Source organism: Typopeltis vanoorti, chromosome 11 (genome assembly GCF_054136105.1).
Source record: "Typopeltis vanoorti isolate ZY-2024b chromosome 11, IOZ_Tvanoo_1.0, whole genome shotgun sequence".
Classification (NCBI taxonomy): domain Eukaryota; kingdom Metazoa; phylum Arthropoda; class Arachnida; order Uropygi; family Thelyphonidae; genus Typopeltis; species Typopeltis vanoorti.
The window spans coordinates 34,407,800-34,433,858 of NC_143559.1; the positions used below are offsets into that span (position 1 = coordinate 34,407,800).

At 36.1% G+C, this 26,059-nt stretch overlaps 1 protein-coding gene across 6 annotated transcripts in view; it reads right to left on the reverse strand.

Annotated features, from left to right (window-relative positions):
* The window catches only part of LOC150101430 (testis-expressed protein 47-like), a 360,248-nt gene that overhangs the window by 151,914 nt on the left and 182,275 nt on the right, over positions 1-26,059 (reverse strand). For all 6 annotated transcript variants that reach the window (XM_090400900.1, XM_090400902.1, XM_090400904.1 and 3 more), the window contains one exon: positions 18,476-18,588. In XM_090400900.1, the coding sequence (XP_090257026.1) occupies positions 18,476-18,588 (113 nt within the window). The remainder of the gene's footprint in view (positions 1-18,475; positions 18,589-26,059) is intronic.

Here is a 26,059-nt window from a genome sequence, read left to right on the forward strand (position 1 = left end):
TATGCTGGTGAAACAGCTTTTCTGGCCTGACAATATTCAGGATCTTCAAAATCTTCTGGAACTAGTGAATGAAGAGAGTGAAAAAATGAGATTAAAAATAAACATCACCAGAACTAAATTCATGATCATAAGTAAGAAACCAATTCTTAAATTAGCACTTTCTTTAAATGGGAAACAAATAGAAAGAGTAACAAAGTTTAAATATCTCAGATCCTGGTTAAATAAAGAATGCAATCCAGAAATGGAAATAAAAGTTAGAATTGAAATGGCAAGAAAAAATTTTCTCCTGATAAAATCAACACTGTGTAACTGCAATTTAAATTCAGAGCTTAGAGTACACATGATTAAATGATATGTATGGTACGTTCTGCTATAAGGTGCAGAAACTTTGGACCTTGAAGACTTCTTCTTCTTCTTCTGCAGCTTCTCCCACTTAAGTGGGGTCACTGTTGATGATGAGTCTCCTCCACATCCTCCTGTCTTGGGCTGTCACCACATCCAAGTTCTTCATCCTCAAGTCCTCTTCTACCAGCTCCCTCCATCTCTTCTTTGGCTGCCCACGCTTCCTCCTTCCTTGCACATCCATCTGCACGATCCTTCTTCCCACATATTCGTCCTCCCTCCTCATCACATGACCAAACCATCTCAACTTTACCTCCTGTATCTTCGCTCCTAAGTTCTTAACTTTCACTGTTCCCCTAACATAGTCATTTCTCAGACGATCCTTTCTGGTCACACCGCACATCCACCTAAGCATTCTCATCTCTGCTACTTCCATCCTGCTGATGTTATTTTTCCTCAGGGCCACAGTTTCTATAGCATACATCATAGCTGGCCTCACTACTATCCTATAGATTTGGCCTTTCAGATTGATAGGCACCCTCTTATCGCATAACACTCCAGCCATCTCCCTCCAGTTCCTCTAACCTGCTTGTATTCTGCATCCCACTTCCTTCTCAGCGCCTCCATCTTCTTCCACTGTTGAACCTAAGTATCTAAAGTCTCTCACCTTCCTGATGACATTTCCTTCAAGCTGCAGATCTGTCTCCTGGCCGCCGCCCACTGTGCAACACATATACTCTGTCTTACTTCTGCTCAGTCTCGTACCTCTCTTTCCATTACTTTTCTCCATCTTTCCAGTATAGTTCCCGCTTCTTCTCTTGAATCTGCACACAGCAAGATGTCATCTGCATACAACATTGTCCAAGTCGAATCTTCTCTCACCTCCTCCATCACAATGTTAAACAGAAACAGACTTAATGATACAAGCCAACTATTACTTGAAAACTTTCTGTCTGTCCCAGACAGGTCCGAACACTTGTCTTCACATTTCTGTACGTCTCCGGCACCAACCTGACATATTTCTCTGGAACCTTCTTCTCCCTCAGACACCTCCAGACTTCTTGCCTTGGCACTCTATCGTATGCTTTCTCCAGATCAATAAATGCCAGATGTAGCTCCTGTTGTTTCTCTCGAAACTTTTCCATCATCTGCCGTAACCCAAATTGTTCCTTTGCAATCTCCACCTCCTTCCTCAATCTTCCATCAAGAACCCTTTCTAGGATTTTCATTGTGTGGGACATCACCTTTATTCCTCTGTAATTTTTACAGTCTTGTGCATTCCCTTTACCCTTGTAGATGGGGTCAAGAGTACTCTCCCTCCATTCCTCGGGTATATTTTCCTGTTGGCAAACTTTCACGAACAGGTCCTACAGCAGGTCAATTCCCTCTTCCCCTAGTGCCTTCCATGCCTCCACTGGAATCCTGTAGGGGGCCCACTGATTTTCCATTCCTCATCCTCTTCGTGGCCTCCGTCACTTCCACTCTACTGATGTTCTGCACCATCCTCTCAGAAGGCTGTCCATCTTCTCTGTGAGTCCTTGCATTTTCCTCATTCAAAAGTCCCTCAAAGTAAATTCTTAATCTGTTTCTTATGTCCACATCCCTCCATAATACTCTTCTTTCAGCATCTTTGATCTGCATCACATGTAAGATGTCCTTTGCTGCTTTATTTCTACATTTCGCTAGTTGGTAAATTTTTCTCTGTCCTTCCTTTGTTTCTAATTGATCATACAGATCTTGATATGCCATGGCCTTCGCCTGTGCCACAACTCTCTTGGCTTCTTGCTTTCTCTCTCTGTACACCTCTCTGTCCTCTTCCACTCTTGACTCATCCCACTTCTGCTTTGCCTTCCCCTTAGCTGTCACTGCTACTTGTACATTATTATTCCACCACCAACCCTCCTTCTGCTCTCTAATCTTTCCAGATGTCTCACCAAGCACCTCAATTGTACAGCTCAGGATTACTTTTGAATTATGTTTCCACCAATCTTGTACACTTTCCAGTCCATCCAAAATCCTCTCTAACACCCTCTCCCTAAAACGATTCCTCACGCTCTCTTCTTTTAAGCAAAACCACTTAATTGTCTTCATCCCATGGCTTCCAGAGGTTCTTATCTTCGATCTTATTTTAAAGTCTGCGCACAGCAGTCAGTGTTGCTGTGCCACTTGATCTGTTGGAATTACTTTACAATTTGTCACAACCTTAAGATGTTTTCTTCTAGTCAAAATGTAGTCAATTTGTGAACTGTTGTTACCACTCCTAAATGTTATCAAATGTTCTTCCCTCTTGTAGAAAAACGAATTCACAATTGCCAGATCAAACACTACTGCAAAGTCCACAACCCTCTCTCCTTCCTGGTTCATCATTCCCACTCCGTGGCCACCATGCATCCTTTCATAGTCTCTATTCTGTATTTTTTATTGAAGAAAACATCAATAAAAAAAACTTGAAGCCTTTGAGATGTGGTTATACAGACGAATGTTAAAAATCCTATGGACAGCAAAAATGTCCAATCAAGAAGTACTGGAACAAATGGGGAAATCATGTGAACTTTTAGATACCATAAAAAGAAGGAAAACTGAACATCTTGGTCACCTACTTCATAGTGAAAAATATAAGATACTTCAATTGATTATAAAAGGAAAGATAAATGGAAGAAGAGGGCACTCTTCAGAGTGGCTGAGGATGGCTCAAAATTTGCCAAGGTGGTCGCCGACCTCCGATGGAGATCGCACTCAAAGAAGAAAAATCTGTTATGTGTGTGTGTGTGTGTCAGAACTCCAATGCTGTTAGCCAGTTCCTATCCTACATTTCAGTCTTCTAAGTTAATGCAAACTGCATCCATCTAGATAATGTCTTTCTCCTCTGGGTTTTTTCTTACTATCAGAGCATCACACATTTGGTTTGCTAATTATTCTTCTTCCATTCAGTTTAAGTCATTGTTTCCAAACTGTACACTGTAACATCCTGGGGTGCCACAAAATGTTTCATTGAAATAACTGCAACTGTTAGGTAAGCCTATATTCTGACTTTGAGTGCTGTGGAATACGCTACGGCGCTGTGAACTCAAAATGTTTGGGAACCACTGGTTTAAGTGATCAATACCAGATTAAACTCTGCCCACACATTCTGGAATGCATCTAATAATATCACATTCCTTTCCAATATCTTCAATTTTAATATGATTATATAATTGTGTCATTAAAAAATATTTAAGGGGAATGATATGATTTCTCCAGATTTCTCATATCTATGGTCCCTATCTTTGATTAACTGTTTTATTTCTAACCCAACTCTCAGATCTTTAAGTTAAAATTGGTTTGAATGCTATTCTATACACTGCTAGTTTCTCTTTTATTCAATATAAATTTATTTAAGTAATGTCTTTTCATACTAGCAATGTTTTCTCTGTTGTCTATTTCAAAATTTAATTTGCCATCTTCAATAAAAATTGTACCTAAATAATTAACTATTTTAATTCCTGTATAGGTTTTCCATTGTGAATGTAGCTGATGCTCTCCATGTTCCTATTTTTAAAAATTTGTATCTGCTGATTTTCATACCAAGTTTGCTACAGCAGTTATTTAATTTAGTCAAAGAGTTCCAAAGACTTAGTGGATTTTTTTTATTTAGGAGTATAGCATCATCCATACAAAGTAGAGCATTGAGCTGAATCACTTAGAATTTTATATCAGGTGTAATAATCCTTTCTTTAATAATGTGATCCATACAGATGATGATTTTCTTACAAAAAAACATCTTCCTGCATCTTTAATTTTAATAGTTGACTTGCAACTTAATCATAAGCTATGCTGAAACCTGAAAGATGGTGAACTACATCGGGGCAGGATGAAGCAAGAGGAAATTCTGGTAGTCTGGAGCAGGTCTGATGAGTAAATCGACCATCATGTACCTCAAGTGTCAACAGTCCTGAGGGAAACTTAGGAGAGAATGCTACTAGATATATGACAAGCAAATTGGCCAGAGAATACATGCCATTACAGACAAACATACTATTAGAGGGCAGTTGATTGTGCAATGTGCAGATTGTGGATTGTAATATAGTATGTAAATACAGGATTATGTAGTGTAGATGGAAGACTGTGTAGTGCTCTCTGTGATGAGTCCCTAGAGACATAACAATCAATAATAACATTGCTCAATATAATATCTCATTCATACTACATAATTGTGGGATTTTTTTCAAAGTGGGATTTTCATTTTTTTAATATGAATATGGCCATGAAACATGATGAATTTTGCTTCTAATAAAAATATTTATGAAACTGATCCATTCTGTTTTGAATATTAGTGTAATAATCAGCTGACAATGACTTGAGAAAACTGCATAGATTTATTTCTAATGAGATAAAAATGACCACTAAAACATTAGAGGAGCAACAGCATTTTCTTATCAAAGAGTGTATATATATATATATATATATATATATATATAAAAAACAAAAAAACTTGATATATTTATAACATTATAATGCCATACTAGTTCAATTGCAGCTTAGTCACACATTCTATAAACTTGTCAATGTCAACTTCATTGCATGTTTGGAGAACATTATTATTATTATAAAACCTCCATGGAGTTGGCAGACACTGCAGGAAACTCACTTAACTAGCAACATGTCTATTGTACTTAACCTTGAATTTATTTATGCTTTCTACATTCACAATGTATTCTGCTCATCACCCACTACTCTGCTCCTCGTGCTCTTCTTCACCACTTACAGGGATTCCCTCTCATTCTCCCCTTCCACTATTTTTATAATATCCTCTGTATTAATCTAGTAAAATTACCTTACTTAAACGTATCTGTGATACTGCCTCTTTTCCTCCTATCCAACAAACCCTTAAATCTACATCTCCTCAATCTCTATACATAGCCATAATTTCAGAGTGCTGATATTACCTTGTCATTAATCTCTGGACCCATTCCAGTGTTTTCCTACATCAAAGTGAAAACATAAAAACCAAATCTGACATGTTCTGACCAATGCCTTATACAGTGGCAGCACCACCTCATTATCCATGTTTGTGTCTCCTTTCACAGCAGCAATATGATGTTAGTTCAGTCTTTGCAATGCTTGAACTGTGCCCTCTGAAGTGGGGATAATGGTACAAAGTAGAGCACTGAGCTGACTCACTTAGAATTTTATATAAGGTGTAACCATCATCCCCAGATTCCAAAAAAAATAACATTAACAGATACGTTAAACAGCAGGGAACCAAGAACAGAACTGCAAGGCATGCCTACTAGCCACCTTCCTTTTCTGAGATGCTGCTGCTCCAACATACACAAATGACTAGTATTGTTCAGCCACTTTTCAATCCACTTAACCAATTCCATCTTCTGCAATGTGTATGGTATACACATTGCAGAAGAAGTGGGATTTGGCTGAAGCACTGAATATTTGGCTAAAGCATACTGAATTAAATTTTATAAACAAATGTTAAAAAAATATTAAAAATTTTTAGCAAGTGTTTATTTTTTGTTCAAAACATTTGTTTATAAACTTTAATTTACAATGTTTAAATTGGAATTAATTATGCTTCGGCTGAATATTCAGCACTTTGGCCAAATTACAGAATGAAGAACAATTAAAAACAAAACAAAACGTATAATAATACTTCACCTTTCGTAATAGAACTGTCATTTCAAACACATATGCAAAATCATGTAATGCAGTGCAGAAATATTAAACAGCAAAAAGATGATAAACATCCTGTATTAAATACATAAAAGATGCATGCATTTTACATATATCCAGTTAGACAATTTTTAAACAATGAACACACCAAATAAATTTTACAATTTGGCAATACTTTAGTGCTAGGGCAACACAATATATTAACGGAAAATTGTCACTGCACATTATCTTTTAACTCATGGCTTTCAAAAATCCAAACTCATTCTATGGATAAAAGAGGAAAATCAAGAATAATCAACTAAAAAATATAGACTATATTTTTTACCACCTGTATTAAGATTACATTTAATAAAAAAATGGTACATATTGTTTATAAAAATCTGTTTTTGATATTTGAACTTTTGATTTCTTTTTTTTTTTTTCCCTCATAAATTTCTCTATAGCAGGCAAAAGTGTCTTCAGCTGTTCTTCACACTTTAAGAAAATGGGACATGTTTGGATCCATTTTCTCAAACCATTAAACAGGAAGGAAGTCAATTCTCAAAATGCTTTAGCCATCTCTTTTGCAATGAACTTTTTTGGTTCCAATTCTGATTCCGAAGTTTCATGTCTTTCTTCATCTGCAACTTTAGAAGCTTCCAGTTCAACGAGATCACCATTTGATAACAGTTCATCAACTTCTATTTCCAACTATTTTGCAAGTTTGAATGATATTTAGAAGAATTACCAAAAACATGAAAATAAGCACAAAACTATATAGATGTTCATAGCAAGAGAAACGCAGGAACTGTGACAATGCATCATGCATCAACTTGCACATATCATTTGTGTGTAAGCGCTGTCCGTAAATAGTGTGTATCTCAGGAATTTCTTACGCAAGTTCAGATTTATGTATCTCAGGTTTGTCTGTATATATAAATCTTTAAATGCAAACTTTGCATGCCTTTAAATTATAAACCTGAAATAAATGCTAATTTAGTCTTCTAGACATTATTTAGGTTAACTAGCCAAGCTCCCTATCACTTGACCAACTTCTTGACAATGACTGCTCCAACAGAAACTGCCTCAAGTCAAGTGGATATGTTTTCCATTTTTTTCTATCTTCTCGAATTCTTTTTTCATGAATGCTGTTCTAGTTCAAGTTTCTATTTTCGAAATCTTCTCTCATCTGGTCTCTCCACCTTTCCATTGCTTGTATTCTAGTTATGTCTCTTTTTGTGAATCTCCAAGTCTCCACTGCATAAGACAAAATGGACAACAAGTAACTTCTGTTAATCAAAAGCTTGCACTCATTCTCTCCTGACCAATACATATCAATTATTTGAGGTTTTCACCACTCTTCAAGACTTGTTCATTCTAACATTATTAATGTTTACATTTATTCTACAATTTAAAACCATGCTTTCTCTTCCTGCTATTGTATGTAATCCATAGTCCTGTGTCACACTGTTCTATTTGTTTGCTTTTCTCCTCGTAGTTTTTCTGAATGTGTCCAACTGCAAACAAAGCTGTTTCTTCTGTCTGGTCATTTACCATATCTACGACACTTTGTCATAATGAATAGCAATGGAGATAAGACAATTCCTTTTTGCAATCCATTATTAAGTGTAAACCACTCCAAATTACCAAATTTATTTAATATTCACACAGCTCTTAGACAACACACATATTCTTGATGTGTGTTGTCTAAGAGCTGTGTGGAAAAGATGTGTATCTTTTTCAAATTTTCCGACACTTTCCCCCATCAAACCCAAGGCTTTTCCCAAATTAAAAAAAAAAAAAATTACAAATAGTTTTTTCACCCTTAAATGCCCAGTGTCTCCCCATCATTTTCCTTGCAGCAGTGATTTCTAGATTTTTTACTATGGCAGAATATTCAGCACTTTGATATCTTTTCATACACCAAGGAATCCTCAATTTATGTAAACATATATACTGTATTTATTTGAATATAAGTCTTCCTCGCATATACTTCAAATCCCTGATTTTACTTTAAAAAAAGTTTAAAACTTTAAGAAATAGTGAATGTTGTTATGGTAGTTTGAGATATTTTGGAATTCAGTTGAAGAGAATCAGCATTTCAACTCAACGATCATTGTCTTGCCTTTGTCGTTATGTCACGTGATCTTCTGTTCATACCGCACTAAATCATATGCATAGATAGAGATGGAAGCAACTAGTAGAGAAAATGTGGGAGTGAGGGCATTGACTTATTCTCAGTCTTGGATTGCCCCGGGGGGGGGGTTAAGATTAACAGACCATCAGTAGAACTGTTGTGCAACTGGATTTTGAGAGCTGGGGACATGATTTCCAGAAATAATTAATTTAATTACAGAAGCATTGTTGCTAAAAGATTCAAATATGTTGCATAGTGAAAGTGAGTGGCTGATTGTGTAAATAACGTTAACTAAAATTTAAATGCATTAATTTTATAAATAATGTGAGCAATTATAAATTATAATGAATACTGAGGATTTAATTATAAACGTCAATTTAGTTTTTTCCTGAAAAACTTCAGTTTCTTAAAGTACCTGCATATATCTTCCACTCCCACTTTTTTGGAGAAAAAAGTGCGAGTTATATTCAAATACATAATGGTATGTTCATAAGAACAGATTCTACAATCTAAACTAACTGTAAATGTCAATTCAGATGATGATGATAATAATAATAATATTTATTCCAAAAAAAAAAAGATTACAAATGAAGTCAAAATCCTTTTTCTCAAAAAAAATTTTTAATTCAAAATATTGACTTTGCTGATATGTTTATTTTCAAAAATTTCTCCATGGGTCACTAATAAACAGTTATTTTATCACAGGAAAATAGTTTTCTGAAAAAGCAAAATTTCTTCACTTTTGTTCACCCATGCTCTCAATTAAAAATGTGCAATGTACATGTGATACTTGTGGGCATGGCTGTCAATGCTATGATTTATCACTCAAGAAGGTAGTAATGGAGCAATAACCAAGCTCTGCCCATAAATCATAGTTGGAATAATCAACCTTTTTTCAAAAAAGTTGACTGATTTTTTTAAATTTTTTTACCAGATTTGTTTATACTTGATGCAATATAAAATTGTTATTGCAATTTTTGTTCCTATATAATATGGAACCCCTAAAGAGTGTTCATGGATCACTAGGGTTCCACAGAACCCAGTCTGGGAATCACTGCCTTACAGCAAAAACTGAATTAACAGTAATTGTCCTTTTCTAAAACCAAACTGCTCTTCTCCATTTTATCTCTTATTCTTGTTGATATTATCCTTGAGTAAATCTTGGCATGATACAATAATGCTATTACTCTATAGTTAGTACACTCCTTTCTTGAGACTCATTTATATACGAGGGTGGTCTGAAAAGTTCTCGGTCTAACAATGAAAAAAAGGATTTATAATGTCAAAATTATTTTTATTTTTCAACATAATCTCCCTTGAGACTAATACATTTATTCCAGCAATGCTCTAGCAAAGTTATTTTGTCCTTGTAGTGGTTCTCAGTAAGATCTGCAAAATATCCCCTCTACAGCTGCAATCACCTCTTGATTCGAAGAAAAATGCTGACCAGCAAGGAAGAGTTTTTAGTTTTGGGAAGAGACAGAAGTCAGAGGGTGCCAAATCTGGGGAATAGGGTGGATGTTCCAACAATTCATAGTGCAGATCCCTTAATTTTCCCATTTTCCCAGGACAATGCACCTGCCCACAAAAGTGTTTTGTGGGCAGGTGCATTGTCCTGATGAAAGATGATTTTTCCCCCCCTGCAAACCAGGTCTTTCCTCACAAATTTTTTCGTCTAGTCTGGTTAAAAGATTGGAATAATATTCCCCAGTTATTGTTTTACCCTTTCAAGATAATTAATAAACAAAATGCCTTTAGCATCCCATAAACACCGATGCCATGACCTTTCCTGCTGATGGAACCGACTTTGTCTTCTTTGGCGCTGAACAACCGGTTTCTGTCCATTGTTTTGACTGCTGTCTGGATTCTGGATTCACTATAATTATAGTGAATCCAAGTCTCATCCATAGTAATAAATCGATGCACAAAACCAGCTTTATTCTTGTTAAAATGCTCCAAGCACTGTTAGAGATTTCCATGCAAATGCATTTTGGATCTGCTGTGAGCAAGCATGGCACCCATCTTGCGGCACAAAGCTTTTTCATATGCATTTCTTCATGCAAAATATATTCTACACGTTCTTTTGAAATGCCCATAGTCTCAGCAATGTTATGCACTTTGACTGCCAGTCATCCAATACCATATTGTGCAATTGATCAATGATCTCTGGTGTTGTACACTTTTTGGACGTCCTTCACATGGATCACCTTCAAGGTTGGTAGGCCACGTTTAAACTCAGCAGCCCATTTCTTAATTGTCGAAAATGAAGGAGAAGAGTGCCCATAAACTTTATGAACTTCGAATGAATTTCTTTTGGCGTTAAACCTTCTTTTACAAAGAATTTTATAACCGCACAATACTCAATTTTATCCATTTCAAGGGATACTTTTGCTTCAGATAGTTGTATAAAACAAACTACTTAATAGAAAGACATGCAATTTCACATGGATGCTTATGATAGATGTACGAATTTAGAAAAAAAAAAAAAAATCTTGCCGATAGTGTTGTCATCTATGGTCGAGCCCAATAACCTTTCTGCCCACCCTCATATAATGGAACGATAATCCCCTTAGTCCAATCAGGTATCATCTTTTTTCACCAGATCAATCTAAAGATAACACATAACTATTTTGATCCTATATTACCAGAAGCCCTGATCAGTTCAACAGTTCATCTATCCCAGATTTTCCATTCTTCACCTGCTGATAGTGTTGTCATCTATGGTTGAGTTTAAAGTTTCTTCAACCTTTGCCAGACTTATTTCCTTATAATCTCTCTCATCACCGTATTCATTCCAGTTTATTTCATGATGACTGTCATCTTTGTTTAAAAGATCTCTAAAATAATGTTGCCATATCATCCTAATCTCTCTCTCTTCCAGTAGTCACAAGATTTCCATCTTCTTTTATTAAAAAAGCTGGTTCCTTATTGCTTCTTTTTCTATCCTTCATTAGTCTATATAACATTTCCTTGTTTTCCCCTTAATATCTTCTTCCAAATCACGTGTAAATTCAACTCTCATTGTTATCTTTTCCTCTAATTTTTTTGCATGGATCTATTTCTGATTAACAATTCTATCACCTTTTGATCAAGTCTTCGTGAACTTCCAAAAAGTTTTATTTTTTGAAATGTTTCCTAATCCTCACAAAATTATCTGTAATTAACTCATGGGCTCTGGACCTGATTTAAGAGACACAAATTCTTTCTTTACTTCAGTATGTTTCAACATCAATAGCTTCAGTTTTCCATCTCTTTTTTTTCCTGTCACATTTATTTTCCATACACACCTCAAGAGTGGCTATAAGCAATCTTCATCTAAAGCAAAAGAAGGCAAAATCTTTATGTCCATGCGTTTATCAAAGATGATTTGTTTTTTACCAGAATTGCTTGTTTTTTGCTCTCCATCCTAATTATACCTTGTAATTTTGTGGCTTGTCTTTCCTGGAATAACTTGATGAATTAGAACGTAAGCCATAATAATTAAACTTAATATTGATTTTACTTATATAATTTTTTGTTAGCATAGAATTTTCACCCCCAGTATCAAGGGCATCTTCAGCATGATTTTCAAATTAAACAACTAGAACAGAAATCGGAAGATTTAACAATGAAAGTACGTGAGCTACACATGTTAAGACTGACATGGTTTAAACAGAAGTGATGGACTGAAAATATCCCTGTTATGAGAAATAGTTCTTCTTCATAAGTTCCAGATATAATTAATTTTTTTAATTAATTAATAATCTCTATATATGTTGTTCACATTTTTATTGTTCAATTTTCAGGTTTCTGTTCTAGTTGTTTAATTTGAAAATCTAATACAGACATCGAGTGATAGAAGAGGAGAGAATGGGAACAGTAGAAGAGAGGGAATGAGAGAGAGTTGTATGAATCATAGAAGAGGTGAGAATAGGATACGTGGAAGAGAGGGAATGAGTGTCAGATATAAGAATGACAGAAGAGGAAAGAACGGAAACAGCAGGAGAGAGAGAGGGAATGAGAGGAATGCAAGGGACTAGGGATAGAGTGATATCAGGAAGGCAGGTATGTAGGGGAACACAGAGAGAAAGTGTTACAGGAGAGAGAGAGAGAGATGCATGTGAGCAATCAAGGAATAGGTGTGTAATCAATGATCCGTGGTGTTCAAGATAGGATATGTGAGGAGTGTTTGCCAGGAGGAACGATAGGAAGTGTGGCTATGGCAATTAAGAGAGGCAAAAGGGTGGATGAGATGATTGTGATGGTAGGAACAAATGACTTGAGTGGTAATGTAAGTATGGTAGCGAGAAATATGAGATTCTTGATAGAGGGTGTACGAAAGAAGACACAGAGGAAAGATAGTGTGTGTGTTGCCTAGGTATGATAGTGACGAGCTGAGCAGAGGAGCAGTGATATTGAATGGCATAATAGCGAGAATGTGTCAGAAGAAAGGATTGGAATATGTGGATGCTTGGAGTGCATTTGAGAACAGAGAGGAATTGTATGCAAGAGACCACTTACATTTGAATGAGGAAGGACGTAGGCATCTGGAGAGATTGCAGTTCTGAATGAGTCAGTGTGTCCCAGTGTGGATGGTAGCAGGGGTGGCCTCTTGTGGGAATGGGTACTTGGGAGAAGGCAGATGACATCAGGTAATGCTGAGCCCAGTGGAATCTAGAGGGGATAATGCTGGGTATAGAAACAATGGCATTTTTATGCTTTATACTAATGCCAGGAGTATTCGGAATAAGGGAAAGGAATTGGTGGCACCGAGAGCCTGGCCAAAGATTATTGGGATCACCGAGACGTGGTTGACAGAAGAGGATATAATAACAGAAATAGAAATTGATGGGTACAGCATTTTTCGGCAGGATAGGAAGGGAAAGCTTCCTATGGTGGTGGAGTACTGCTTATGATAAGTGACGACCTATGTTCTCTAAGAGTGGAGGTTTGGAAGGCTGTGACACTAATGATTTTGAAAGCATATCACGTGAGGTGGAGGTGGGCAAGACAGGATATTTAGTGGGGTGTTGCTACAGACCAAGGAGCACAGAGGGGTGGGGACCAGGAGATGTTGAGACAGTTGAGCATGGCAAGTGCAAGAAGAATAATTGTTATGGGAGATTTTAACTACAGCAGTATAAATTGGGGAGAGGAAGATGCATGTAGCAATAAGGGAATGGAATTTCTAGAATTCTTGAGGGACAAATGTCTTAGGCAACATGTAACAGAGGGAACAAGAGGTTCAAGAGTTTTGGATTTGGTTATAGCATCAGAAGAGTTGATAATAACTGAGATGACATCTCTCCCACCAGTTGGAGAGAGTGACCATATGGTGTTGACTTGGAATATGAATAGACATGCAGGAGTATCAAAGAGACGAGAATGTATGTGGAATTATAAAGCAGGTGATTATAACAGTCTTAGACATCACCTTGGAGAAGTTTTGTGGAGGTAGGAATTAGAAGGTTGGGATATCATTAGTGCTTGGGAAATTGTGAAGGAATATTTGTTAGCAGCAATGGAAAGCTGTATTCCATGAGTGAAGAAGAGGACACAATTTGGAATAAACTGGATGAGGATGACAAACAATATTAAACAGGAACTGCATGTGAAAAAGAGGCTATGGAAGAGATATAAGGAGAAGAGAAGATGCATGAAGAATATAAGACACAGGTCAGGAGAGTGACTAGTATGGTAAGGAAGGCGAAACTGGAATATGAGAAAAGATTAGCACTTAGATCCAAGAAAAATCCTAGGGAATTTTTTTAGCTATGTGGCCAGTGGGAGGAGAAATGACTGTGGAAGAATGACATTGTGGGATAAAAATGGGAATAGAGTGACTGATGCACAGGACATAGTGAAATTGTTCAATGAACACTTTATTGGAGTATTTCATCCTAGAGGAGTCAATTTGAATACTAGAGGGATAGGGCAGGTTCGATGTTTAGAGGTGTAGGAGGAGAGTGTGTTCCAAATACTAAGTACTCTGGATGTCAGTAAAGCTGTGGGACTGGATGGTATTTCACCACGAGTTTTGAGAGAATGTGCTAGGGAACTGACAGTGCCTCTGACCTGGCTTTTCAATGAAAGTCTGGCTGCGGGAAAGGTGCCCATGGAATGGAAGGAAGGTAAGATAGTGCCATTGCATAAGGGTGGTAGCAGACTGTAAGAGTCTAATTATAGGCCAGTTTGTGTGTCATCAGTAGTTAGTAAGAGCTATCTGTGAGAGTCAATATGAAGGGGTGCTCTTGTTTTTGCAATATGCTATTACAAGAACATTAGATGAGGAAAAGGCATATACTGCCATTTTCCTAGACTTAGCAAAGGAATCTGACAGTGTACCACATGATAAGCTTATATTCAAGTTGCAGCACATGGGTCTGGATGTCAGATTGGTCAAATGGATTCAGGATGGCTGTCCGATAGGTATCAGAGAGTTGAGTATGGTGAAGCAATATCAAAGAGGCAGAAGGTTACAAGTGGGGTTCCACAGGGCTCAGTACTGGGTCCTATATTGTTTAACCTTTATATCAATGACATTGTCCGTGGATTGCAAGGGGATATTCAGTTGTTTGCAGATGATGTGAAGTTGGGAAAGGCTATTAGTAATAGTGCAGACGTGGTAGCCCTGCAAGAGGATTTGAATAAGCTAGATAGATAGATGGGCAAATGAATGGGGGCTGTCAGTTTAATGCAGCAAAATGTAAGGTCTTGAGGTTTGGGACACATCAATGAATGCTGCATACTCTATGGGAGGAGTTAGTTAAACTGGAGGAAGTAGGGGAGACAACAGATCTGGGGTTGATGATTGATAGAGACCTGACATTTAGGGGACATATTGCAAAGGTAATGAAGATAACACAGAGGATTGTTACAATAATGAGAAGGACACTGATTGCAGAGATAAAAGGGTTATCATTCCGTTATATCAGACTCTGATCAGACCACACTTAGACTATTGTTCTCAGATCTGGTCCCCAGGATTTGAAGGGGATAAATTAACTGTGGAAAGGGTACAGAGGCAGATAACAAAGATGGTTTCAGGACTGTACTATGTCAGTTATGAGGATCGGCTGAGGGAGTGTAGACTGCAGAGTTTGGTGGATAGAAGGAGAGGTGATATGATTGAGACTTTTAAACTGCTGAGAGGTGGTTACAGGGTTGACACTGGGGAGTTCTTTTGCTTGGTTGAACAGCGGGAGGAAGTGATGACAAGAGGCCATACCTGGAAGTTACGAAATGGAACTGTGAGCAAGAGGGTGAGGAGTGGTTTCTTTGCATGGAGGGTGGTTGAATCGTGGAATGCATTGCCTGATAGAGTGGTGGGGGCGAGAACGGTCAATGTGTTTAAGGAGTGGTATGATAGACTTTGTGTTTCCTAGGAGGGACCTCCCTCAATGAGTCTTGATAGACTTGTGTTTCTTAGAAAGGACCTCCCACGATGAGTCTTTTGACTCCATGGAGGCCTGAATAATAATAATAAAAAATCATACTGAAAATGTCTTTGATACCAGGTCACAAATTCTATGCTAATAAAATTTAAGTTTAATTAATTGTCTTTTCCGAAATCAGCTATTTTCAATTTTGAGATATGCAAAAATCTCATTATCTTTGTCCCTCCTCTGTCCAAAACCAAATGAGTAGAGAATTTTTTTTTTATTCCTGTTCTTTCTTCTCTAAACTGTCATTAAGATAAGATGATTACACTCTATTCTGAATAATACCTTGCAATTGTTCCTCAAATAATGTCTTTTTCTCAGTATCTAACCTTGTCGTGGTACATATACCTGGAGACAAGTGAGATCTGTTTTCCATTACATTCAAATACATGCTTCATTATCCTATCACTAATTCCATCACCCTTTATGATTGTCATTTACTTCTTTACTGATGATTATACATATAATAAACACAAGGTAAAAAACTTTCTACATTACTGATGATTAAAACCAACACTATTTTTTGATTGGTCATCTGTTCCTTTTCTAAAACACAACACAGTCTCCTCTTAAATTCTTTTTTCTTCCATTTTGTCTCACTCTCACCCAAAACATCTAATTTCATCTCTTTCTTCTCTAAACTGTCATTAAGATAAGATGATTACACTCTATTCTGAATAATACCTTGCAATTGTTCCTCAAATAATGTCTTTTTCTCAGTATCTAACCTTGTCGTGGTACATATACCTGGAGACAGGTGAGATCTGTTTTCCATTACATTCAAATACATGCTTCATTATCCTATCACTAATTCCATCACCCTTTATGATTGTCATTTACTTCTTTACTGATGATTATACATATAATAAACACAAGGTAAAAAACTTTCTACATTACTGATGATTAAAACCAACACTATTTTTTGATTGGTCATCTGTTCCTTTTCCAAAACACAACACAGTCTCCTCTTAAATTCTTTTTTCTTCCATTTTGTCTCACTCTCACCCAAAACATCTAATTTCATCTCTTTCTTCTCTAAACTGTCATTAAGATAAGATGATTACACTCTATTCTGAATAATACCTTGCAATTGTTCCTCAAATAATGTCTTTTTCTCAGTATCTAACCTTGTCGTGGTACATATACCTGGAGACAGGTGAGATCTGTTTTCCATTACATTCAAATACATGCTTCATTATCCATCACTAATTCCATCACCCTTTATGATTGTCATTTACTTCTTTACTGATGATTATACATATAATAAACACAAAGTAAAAAACTTTCTACATTACTGATGATTAAAACCAACACTATTTTTTGATTGGTCATCTGTTCCTTTTCCAAAACACAACACAGTCTCCTCTTAAATTCTTTTTTCTTCCATTTTGTCTCACTCTCACCCAAAACATCTAATTTCATCTCTTTCTTCTCTAAACTGTCATTAAGATAAGATGATTACACTCTATTCTGAATAATACCTTGCAATTGTTCCTCAAATAATGTCTTTTTCTCAGTATCTAACCTTGTCGTGGTACATATACCTGGAGACAGGTGAGATCTGTTTTCCATTACATTCAAATACATGCTTCATTATCCTATCACTAATTCCATCACCCTTTATGATTGTCATTTACTTCTTTACTGATGATTATACATATAATAAACACAAGGTAAAAAACTTTCTACATTACTGATGATTAAAACCAACACTATTTTTTGATTGGTCATCTGTTCCTTTTCCAAAACACAACACAGTCTCCTCTTAAATTCTTTTTTCTTCCATTTTGTCTCACTCTCACCCAAAACATCTAATTTCATCTCTTTCTTCTCTAAACTGTCATTAAGATAAGATGATTACACTCTATTCTGAATAATACCTTGCAATTGTTCCTCAAATAATGTCTTTTTCTCAGTATCTAACCTTGTCGTGGTACATATACCTGGAGACAGGTGAGATCTGTTTTCCATTACATTCAAATACATGCTTCATTATCCTATCACTAATTCCATCACCCTTTATGATTGTCATTTACTTCTTTACTGATGATTATACATATAATAAACACAAGGTAAAAAACTTTCTACATTACTGATGATTAAAACCAACACTATTTTTTGATTGGTCATCTGTTCCTTTTCCAAAACACAACACAGTCTCCTCTTAAATTCTTTTTTCTTCCATTTTGTCTCACTCTCACCCAAAACATCTAATGTCATCTCTTTCTTCTCTAAACTGTCATTAAGATAAGATGATTACACTCTATTCTGAATAATACCTTGCAATTGTTCCTCAAATAATGTCTTTTTCTCAGTATCTAACCTTGTCGTGGTACATATACCTGGAGACAGGTGAGATCTGTTTTCCATTACATTCAAATACATGCTTCATTATCCTATCACTAATTCCATCACCCTTTATGATTGTCATTTACTTCTTTACTGATGATTATACATATAATAAACACAAGGTAAAAAACTTTCTACATTACTGATGATTAAAACCAACACTATTTTTTGATTGGTCATCTGTTCCTTTTCCAAAACACAACACAGTCTCCTCTTAAATTCTTTTTTCTTCCATTTTGTCTCACTCTCATCCAAAACATCTAATTTCATCTCCATCTTAACATCCACTAACTCTTTCTCTGCTTTATCTGTAAGTGTTAATAAGTTCAATATTCTTATTCTTAATTTCTTTTCCATTCCAGGTTGCTTACCATTTATATGTCTAGCTTTGATTCCTTTGTTTCTTTTTAGCTTAAATAAATCCACTGCTGGCTTGCTGGGATTGTCCCAATTTCATCAACTATTAATCTTAATTATTTACTGTTTTTTTTCAAAGACTTTATATACAAACTGCAGTAAGTATAATAAATTCTTCTTTTGAAAGTGAGTTTAGTTTATTAATTAAAAAGGGAAGGAAAATTACCTCGATGATATGATAGCACACATTATTAAAAATAAGTAACAATCCTGTAGGACCAGAACTTGAATCTTCAACTTTTTTTTCCCGAATTCTTTGAATAATGTTTTGTGCATTATCTAAAAAGACAAGAAAGAAGACAACAGTATATGTACTCACAGTATTCAGATATTTCCATAAGCATAAAATTTGTCAAAATTTTAAAATACCATCCATGTAATAATCTTGTGTATGGTAACACATATTCGTAAATAATTATGCATATGCATTTATATCTCAAGAAATGTAAATTAAGATATATGTTTCATCTTATCTATGAAAAGTTAAAAACCCATAGCATATTAGTAGCATGGAGTGAGATAAATAATACAAAAACCTTTCCACTGAAAGAATTCACGTATCACTGAAAACCTACATAAACATCTATGCCATAATGGATTTCGAACCTACAGCCTATAAGTTGGAAAGCAGAGACACTTGTCTACTCTCCTAACCAAGCAGACATGTCAAACCATGACATATTTATATCAATAAAATACAGTGTCGTATAAAATTTGAATTATGAAACAGATTAGAACTAAGTGGATAACTGATAGACAGATATTATGATTCATGATTGGGAAATCCTATAAGCCTGTAAGTAACCTGATATGAATGATGCGTACGTAGCACCTACTGACCAAATCATATCTCAAGATAGTTCTACTAAACAGAATCGCTTCAGTGCCATATCCTTTTTATTTTCAAGGCCAATACTGAGGACTGTTCTACCCTGTTATGATGAAGAAGCAGTAGCCTTAGCTTAATAAAAGTCTACCTGATAAACATTAATAAGCAACATAGTCAAGATCCTTGGTAAGACATATAAAGGGACAAAAAATAAAATGCAAATATATAATACATAGTAAATTACAAAATATCAGAAGTGAGGTCAAAACTGGTTGACTGGTGGATAATATCTCTGCTTTTCAATGAACCTACGAATTCAAAGCTCACTGCTGCATGGATGTTTACAAAAGTCTTTAGGTTGAAAATCGGTATGAGATCATCACTACTTATTGGAGGCCTGAAAACATATAATGTTTGTTTCCCTAGACCACTGATATGTGTACCCCCAGGGGTATGTGAAAGATATTTAGGGGATACAAATCACTTTTTTAAAATTTTGATTTTTTTTTTTTTTTTTTAATAATAATTTTGTCATCCAACTGTTGTAGATAAGTGCAGGATCTAGCTATTGAAAAATTTATTATTTAATGATTCTATAATGAATTTTTCAATAGCTAAAAAAATGTAAAGGATGTTTTAAACAATGTGCCTCTTGCCATGGCATGTATTAACTGACCTCTGTTAAGGCTGCATCTGGTAGACTGCAAGATTGCTTTCCAACCATATGGTCTGAATTGAAGGCTTTGCAGCAAGGATGAGAGTGGTGGGAAGTGAAGTGAAGTGACTTTTGGAAATGAAGTAAAAATTATTTTAAAAAATATTTTTAGACTGTTACTTGAAAAATGTTTTGCCAACTTACAATATTATTATTATTATTACATCACACCTCCAGGGAGTCCAAAGACTCGTCGAGGGAGGTCATCTCCTCTACAACTCTTTATCTCACTACTCCACCAACCTTCATCATCTAACACAAATGCCATCTACTGCCGACTACCACCAACATTAGTACTTTCACAGACAATCACAAACATCCATGCCCACGGTGGGATTCGAACCTGCAGCCTTTTGGCTGGAGAGTGGATACGCTAACCACTTGGCTAACCAGGCTGGCTAATAATATACTGAAAGTTTATTTTGCACTTGGTTAGACTATAATAAATTTAGTTTAATCCTTTATCCACGTGTGAGCAAACAAAGTTTGCACTTGAAAATATCTTCAGGACCGAGGAAAGGTAGTGCAACACCAGGCAACTCGGTGCAAAGGTGGACCAAGATATCATCACTCCTATCTCAGTATCTCTCATAATGCAAAACACATATAACTCAAACTCAATTGCAGCAATTGTTCTCATTAAATGTTTAAATTCAAATACTTCAAACCATGTGATCGTAACTTTCCACTAAATCTACTGTATGTATATTGGACTCATAACTAAAATGTATTTAATAATTAAAAATTATCTCTTTGAATGAAATGTTATTTTAACTGCTCTCAAATTATCTTTGCCTGAGAAGATGTAAGCCAACGTTAATAAAATTTTAAAAGGGGTATGTGGATACTGAAAGTTTGGGAAACTCTGCTCTAGACCAGCGCTTCCCTTCCCAAACTTATGGATGTAAAGGCCCCTTTTGGAAAAATTAAAATATTTCACGGCATCCATCAAAAAAAAAAAAAAAAAAAAAAAAAAAAAAAAAAAAAAAAAATCGTAATACAGAGCTATATTATTGTAATATTTATTGTATTTATATTCAATACAAAACATACACAATGAATATTGCAAAAATGAAATGCAAATATTATATTTTTAGCATCTTACATACACATCTGACATGGTTTTAAAACATTAAAAATTTGTTTTCATTATTTCGGCCACCCCTCAACAAAACTAATGGCCCCCAAGGTGCCATGGCCCACCTTTGGGGCCATTTGGGAAGCGCTTCACCTCATCCTTAGCCATTGCATGATATGAAAGCCACAGCCTTCAAAGATGGAATTGGCATTAAAAAAGAACACACACACACCTTAATGAGTCCTCTGAGAATAAAACTTTGCAATAATGAATGCGTTTGAGTTTTTTCCACAAAATATAAATGTCAGACAGACTATAGTTTTAATTCTGCATCATGTTCTTGCCATCATGTTCATGAAGTGGCAAGAACATGATGGTTTACAATCTGAGAGTACTATTATTGATGTGCAAATGGTGCAGGAAATTAACTTCTTTGAGGTTGATGTAGATGACATTCAAAATGACAGGAGTTGATGATTTAAAGATTAAACAAATAACATAAAAATTGTGGGTTTGCCAGAAAATAACCGAACTTCCTCTAGAGACAGATGTTGAACAAGGAAGACTATCTGATTGTTTAAAGTGATAAATCATATGTTAGAAATTCTTGACAGCAGAGAATGATCTAACTTTGAATGAAGTTTAGTGAACAGAAGTATACTGAAAGCATTAAACTGCCATAAAGAAATGTTTTGTTAACAGCTGAAAGGCAATTGATGCTAGCTGGATTTATTTCTGAAAAAAAAAAAAAAATGTACACAGTAGCAAAGCTGTTCAAACATATAGGTTTGATTACTACTTAATTTTTAATTACAATAAATGTTCATTTGTTTTATCTGATTTTTTAATGCATATTTTTTAAAAAATATTTCCCTCTTTAAATGATTATTTTTGAATACTGGAAAACATCCTTGTTCATTCTACGTTATTTTTAGCTCTGTTAACAAAGTGATTTTATTGAATGTATCTATGTCATTAAGCAATGTCTGGATTTTTGTTTGTTCATACGTGTGGGTGCATGCACTTGCACATCTAGGATGCCTAAAAGGTCCAGAAAAACTTCAGGAGCATATTCCATATCCCAAAAGGATGAAAACTTTTAAATGATGAAATGTTTTCCTGCTGGGTTATTCCAGAATACTGTAGAAATGTCACTTATCATGATAAAGTACTTTGTAAGGCCATTAATCATTAACCTTTATTTGCATCCGAAACATCTACTTCATATTGCTTCTCAGAATAAAGATACAGAAAGTACATTAATGAAAATGTTGGACACATACAATTTAAAGTCATTCAAATCAAATATAAACAAATTCCTCCTTTCCCAAACCACTACCCATACACGGTACTAATGTACTATAGGTTAACCAACCAACCTCCTGTGTATGGGCTCAACATATTAAAAAAATCAGACCTCACAGAAATTTTGTGGGTTTCAGAGCCGTAGGAAGTTTTAAAGTGTCTCTGCTTTCAGCATAGATGGAGACCTCAATACGCTGCTTGGAAAGAAGTCAATGACATCCCATGGGCAAGGCGCATCGTGTCATTGTAATGAGTCACATGTTTGGAGCCAGTATAAATTGGAGGAATATGATGCTCCCAAATCATGCAACTACGTCTGGGTGAAATGGCTGCGAGAAGGGAACTGATGGAGTTTGAAAGAGGCATTGTGATAGGATGTCATGTTGCAGACCTATCTCATTGGCAAATTGTAAACAAATTGGGCCATTCCAAGTGAATAATCAGTAATACAATATTAAGATGGAAGCTCAGGAAATCAACTGCAAGTGCTAACTGCAGTGGACAACCCAATACACTCACCAAGCATGACAAAGTGCTACAAAGGATAATATGTAAAAATCACCATTCACTGGCCTACATGTTGAATGCAGAGTTCTGGGCATCATCTGGAATTGAATCTGCACAAAAATATTCAGAACCAAGGCTCACACCAGTTTCCGTGATAGGACTGCAACATGCAAGCCCCACATTACTGAACCAACATGCAGTGTTGTTTTTAGTGGTACAAAGAGCAGGTACAGTAGGATGTGAAAGATTGGAAGCTGTGTTATCGAGCGATGAATCACACTAAACCCTCTACCAAGCAGATGGATAGGTGTGGTTGTATTGGATTCACTATTCACCATTGCGTAACTATAACTCAAAATTCGAAGGTGGTAGTGTGATGGTATGGTCCTTGTTTTCCTAGTTTGGCCTCAGACCTCTGTGGTGCAATGAACTCAGAGAGGTATCCGAAATGCCACAAAGCAGGAAGCAGTACCTTCTGGACAATGAATTCTACTTTGTGGCATTTATACATAACTGACCATTGTCTCTTTCTGATGAAAGAGACAAAGGTTCAAGTACTGATGGAAATTTACTGTTCATCATAAAGCTGCTGCTGTAACTGCATAGTTTACGGACATGAACATCACCACGCTTTACTGGCCTTCATAGAGCCCTGATCTCAACCCTACTGAATATTTGTAGGATGAACTATAGTGTCGGGTGAGGTGAAGCAATGTCTGTCCCACAACAGTCCAGGGCCTCATTACATGTTTACAAAAAGAATGATCCAAGATTTCCATTGATCACTATTGTATGCTTGTGGAAAGTATGCCCGTAAGATTGCTGCAGTCATCACAGTGAAAGGAGGTCCTACATCTTATTAAGGTGGGCACAATGGCTGTTTGTTTTTCACACTATAGTGTCTGTCGACTTCTTTCCAAGCTCCCTCACCCCACTCACACAGATGGTGAGTCTCCACACTGTGTTTTCTATAAATATTTCCATGGAAAATGTTCATCTGAAATAACATCAATAATTCCCCCACTTAGTACTAAGCTCGTTGGAACACGTGCAGCTGCTGCTCAACACCCCTATACAGTGCACCTTGAAACCCACAGAACAAGTTTCTTCTCCTCCTCCCCCTGCAACTGCTGTACTATGGAACAGTCTTTCCCTTGTTGTGTTCCCTAAGGAATACAATATACAGTCATTCAAATCAAATGCGAACAAGTACCTTCTTTCCCAACCTATACATGGTACCAATGTACTATAGGTTGATCTACCAACCTCTCGTGTAAGGGCCCAACATAAAAAAAATAAATAAATAAATAAAATAAAAGCAATATATATGATTGTATTTACTTATAAATACATCTGAAAATCCCCAACATACTGCAAAATGTCTTGCAGCCTACCACAGTGTTTTAAAGATTTCTATTATTAAAGATTCTTGAATGAATAACCTTGCAAAAAATGTTATTAAATAACACAACAGGTTTATGCCCCTCCAATTATTACAATTTTCTAAATATCCTTACTAGGGTATTTTTACTATTTCCCTCTTTCTCAAATATTTTAGAATAGTGAATAGAGCACATTTATAATAATTGAGATATCAGTTTTTAAAACTTCTGCAGTGATGCCATTATAATCAGCTTTCCTATTTTTCATTTCTTTATTATCATTTCTTAGGTAGCTCCATAGAGTTGGACTCTTGTAGGAGACCCATTCTAATGAATGTTCACACAATATCTATTATACCTGTCCTTGAGCACATTTACTGACAAAGTACTTACAACCACTTCTGGCAACTCATTCACCAACCTATGAAAACACTCTTATACAATTTACAGGGGCTGATCCCTTGCTCTCTCTCATGTACTGAGAAGTCTTCGGTGTCAATCCTATAAAAGATCCTATCATCTCCCCTCTTATTTGTCTATCAGCTCCTTATTGACCATTCAATCAATTCTTGTAGGGCATTCACTTGAAATATTCCCTATAACCAATCATACAAGTACCCAGTCCAACATCCTGAAAACACTTACACCACAGATATTTAGGGCTATTTGTTTTAATAACACAACCTCTGAAGTTAAGCTCATGAACCTAAGCAACTTTTTACCCAGTGGCTACAATCCTAAATCAGATAAAATATTGCAATCCTCCCCGTCCTCCTGCAATAAACACACAGGATCACAGCAAAACTACTCCCATCCCATATATTCAGGATACATGTGAAAAAAAAGTGCTAACATTCTCTATCAACATAATTTCCATGTCACTTTTAAAACATTCATTAAGCTAGATACCATCATCCATTCTCCAAAAGGATCAGATTCATTCTCTTGCACATCCTGAAGTGTATAAAGCTCTTTGTACCTATTTAGCCTACTTTGGACAGACTGGTACATTCATTTGCATCTGCCTTGAAAATACTATGGATCAGAGTATTTTACTACTTGTATGTATGTCTGTGTGTGTGTGGTTTGAAAAGTTCTTGGCCTAACAATGAAAAAACGAATTCATAATTTCAAAATTATTTTTATTTTTCAACATAATCTCCCTTAAGACTAATACATTTATTCCAGCGATGCTCCACTGCCATTATCCGGTTCCTGTAGTGGTTCTCAGTAAGCAAAACACCCCTCTATAGCTGCAATCACCTCTTGATTCGAAGAAAAATGCTGACCAGCAAGGAAGAGTTTTAGTTTGGGGAAGAGATAGAAGTCAGAGGAAGCCAAATCTGGGGAATAGGGTGGATGTTCCAACAATTCATAGTGTAGATCATCTGCATGGTTAGCCTAGTGGCTTTGCACTTCGCAACCATATGCCTGGGGAAGGAGTGTCCTAGATTCGATTCCCATCCAAGATGTGAGGAGCTCAAGGATCTTCCTCAGCCATAGCCAAGTTAGCCGGTCTTGGGAGCAGACAGCATGGTTTTTTCTGCCAGTTTATCTGGGGTTTTTCATCCCACAAGCAGAAAAACTGGCCTGTGGACACACATGGATTACAGTCAGGAATTCTGACCCAGTCATAGGCCTCATTCATCAGCTATGCCGGTTCTGGAGCCAGGATAAAATTTGGGGGAAGTGATACAGTAGTTGTGGGTTCCCTTTACAGGAATGTACAGCACCATCGTGCTGTACATTCCCGTAAAGGGAACTCACGGCTGCTGTATCATCATATGATAATTAATTAATTAATAGTGTAGATGCCTTAATTTTCCCATTGCCAAAACACTTTTGTGGGCAGGTGCATTGTCCTGATGTTTTTTCTTCTGCAAACCAGGTCTTTTCTGACGAATTTTTTCATCTAGTCTGGTTAAAAGATCGGA